At 38.4% G+C, this 2,013-nt stretch overlaps 1 protein-coding gene across 1 annotated transcript in view; it reads right to left on the bottom strand.

The window, feature by feature from the left end:
- rad23a (RAD23 homolog A, nucleotide excision repair protein) overlaps positions 1–2,013 on the bottom strand; it is a 14,356-nt gene that overhangs the window by 10,290 nt on the left and 2,053 nt on the right. The window contains exon 2 of the mRNA XM_015395633.1: positions 1,350–1,511. Coding sequence (XP_015251119.1) covers positions 1,350–1,511 — 162 coding nt within the window. The remainder of the gene's footprint in view (positions 1–1,349; positions 1,512–2,013) is intronic.

Raw genomic sequence — 2,013 nt, 5'->3', positions numbered from 1 at the left:
TTTCTCTAACTGTGACTAACTGGATGTGTTCTCTTCATCCTCTGACATGGGAGCTGGCTCGGAGCTCGTCTGCCTGGCTGTCCTTGACAAGGCCGCATTTTACAGCTGCTTTTTGTATCTCTGCTTCTGTCTCCTTGAACCCCAGTCAGCCTCGGCAGATGGCCGCTCACACTGAGCCTGGTTCTGCTGTTAAAGGGAGTTTTTCCTCTCCACTGTCCCTACAAGTATGTTTAGTGTGAGGGATTGTATTAGAGTCAATGAGTCGATGCAATCAACTGGTTTTCCTTACATAGAAAACGTTTAATCTATTTGACTGGATGATCTAGTGAACTGTAAAGTGCATTGAGATGACGTGTTGTGAATTTGTGCTTTATAAGTAAACTGAATTGAAATGGTATCAGTATCGGCGAGTACCAACAAATAGGGCACCGATACCATTTTGACAGCCAAAAGTTTATTCAACTATTGTCACCCATTCCAGGTAGGCAATAAAAAGTTCTACTGGATTCACTTTGTATTCGTCTTTTTCCTGCTTCACAAAGGCAGGCAGCAGCTTAACAAAGCCATGATGGCAATTATTTTACATCCAATTATTATGCAGTTCTTCATATATACACACACACATCAAATTTCAAACAGCTGGTATCAGTATTGGGGCTAAAAAATGGCATTGGAGCAACACTAGTTTGAATATTAGTCGAGTCTTTCTTGCACATTCCCCACATAAGCGCCAGAGGATGGTATGAGGTAGTTTCACTAGTTTAGAGGAATCTAGAAAAGCTTAGATAAGGCAGGTTTTTAAACCTCGAATGTTTTAACTCGTCAAGAGAGGAATGTAAACTCTAAGAACATTTAAAGCAGAATGTGCTCAATATTTGCAGCTAGATTTTAGACTTTATCTAAGAAACGGAGGTGAGTTTAGAGTTTTACTGAGCCCAAATGGCGATAATACAAAAAATCCAATCTGTAAACTAAAATGAAAATACTGGTGAGCAAAATAAACAGATTGAAGATTTTTAATCAAACACAGATCCTTGGTGATAATTACTGCAATAGACTATTATTTACATTTTTTATCTTTTATCTACACACATTCTGACCTATTTTTTTCTTCAAATTTACTATTTTAGTTTTACTTTATTCTGACCTGTACAATAATGAACGTGTGCTCCATACTTTTACAGACTGTTCAAACAGCAGTTTTTTTTTTATCCTCAGGCATTGAAATACCTCAGCAAACGCAGGCTAACCTCTCTTCAAATGATAGGAATTGAAGAAAGAGGAAAACATTTGAACACAGCCATCCTCTGATGCAGTAAATAAATAATAAGATTTAAACCCGCTCTGACCTTGGACACCATCACTATCACAAAATTCTTCTCGTCAATTTTGTAGTCTTTAATAGGCGTGTCATCTTGCAAGATTTTTCCAGCATAAATCAGCTTCTGCCTAGAAGCGGGGAAGTTGTCTTTTCCCCGCTCAGCCTCAATCTTCTCCTTCAAGGCCTTCACCTGATAGAGAGAACAAAACAGAGGACATGATGTGGGTTAGCATGTCGACATGCTTGCTGGTGTTAGCTCCTAGAACATGTGACAAGATTAGTCATTCTTTATTGTCCTACAAATGTTTTAAAGCATGTAAAGTTTTAAAGAAACACATTTAAATGCATTTTATGTGGCAGACCAACAGGAAGTTGTCCCTAACCGTGTTGAGGAAGGAAAATGAGAGAAATTCTTCTAAATATAGTGATATTCAGCCAATTCAATCGGTAATTCAGGTCTGGACTGAGTCATTCTAACTAGGACCACAGCTTATTTTTTTGATTATTCGAATAACAATCGGAAAGCAAGAGATTCTTTTAAGTCGTAGGGAAGCGGCTTTTCAAACTGTTGCATTTCCGTATTCTCCCGAGTGGTGCAGGACTTTACACGAGTAAATAAAGTGAATGTGATTGGTCGTTTATGAAGGGGGCGTGATTGTTGTGATGGAAGGTTTGCAAGCAAGTTTGATTGT

This window comes from Cyprinodon variegatus, unplaced genomic scaffold, assembly GCF_000732505.1.
Source record: "Cyprinodon variegatus isolate N-32 unplaced genomic scaffold, C_variegatus-1.0 Scaffold751, whole genome shotgun sequence".
Taxonomy (NCBI): Eukaryota; Metazoa; Chordata; class Actinopteri; order Cyprinodontiformes; family Cyprinodontidae; genus Cyprinodon; species Cyprinodon variegatus.
The sequence above is the reverse complement of the archived record's forward strand: the minus strand, read 5'-3'. Positions and strand labels throughout refer to the sequence as shown.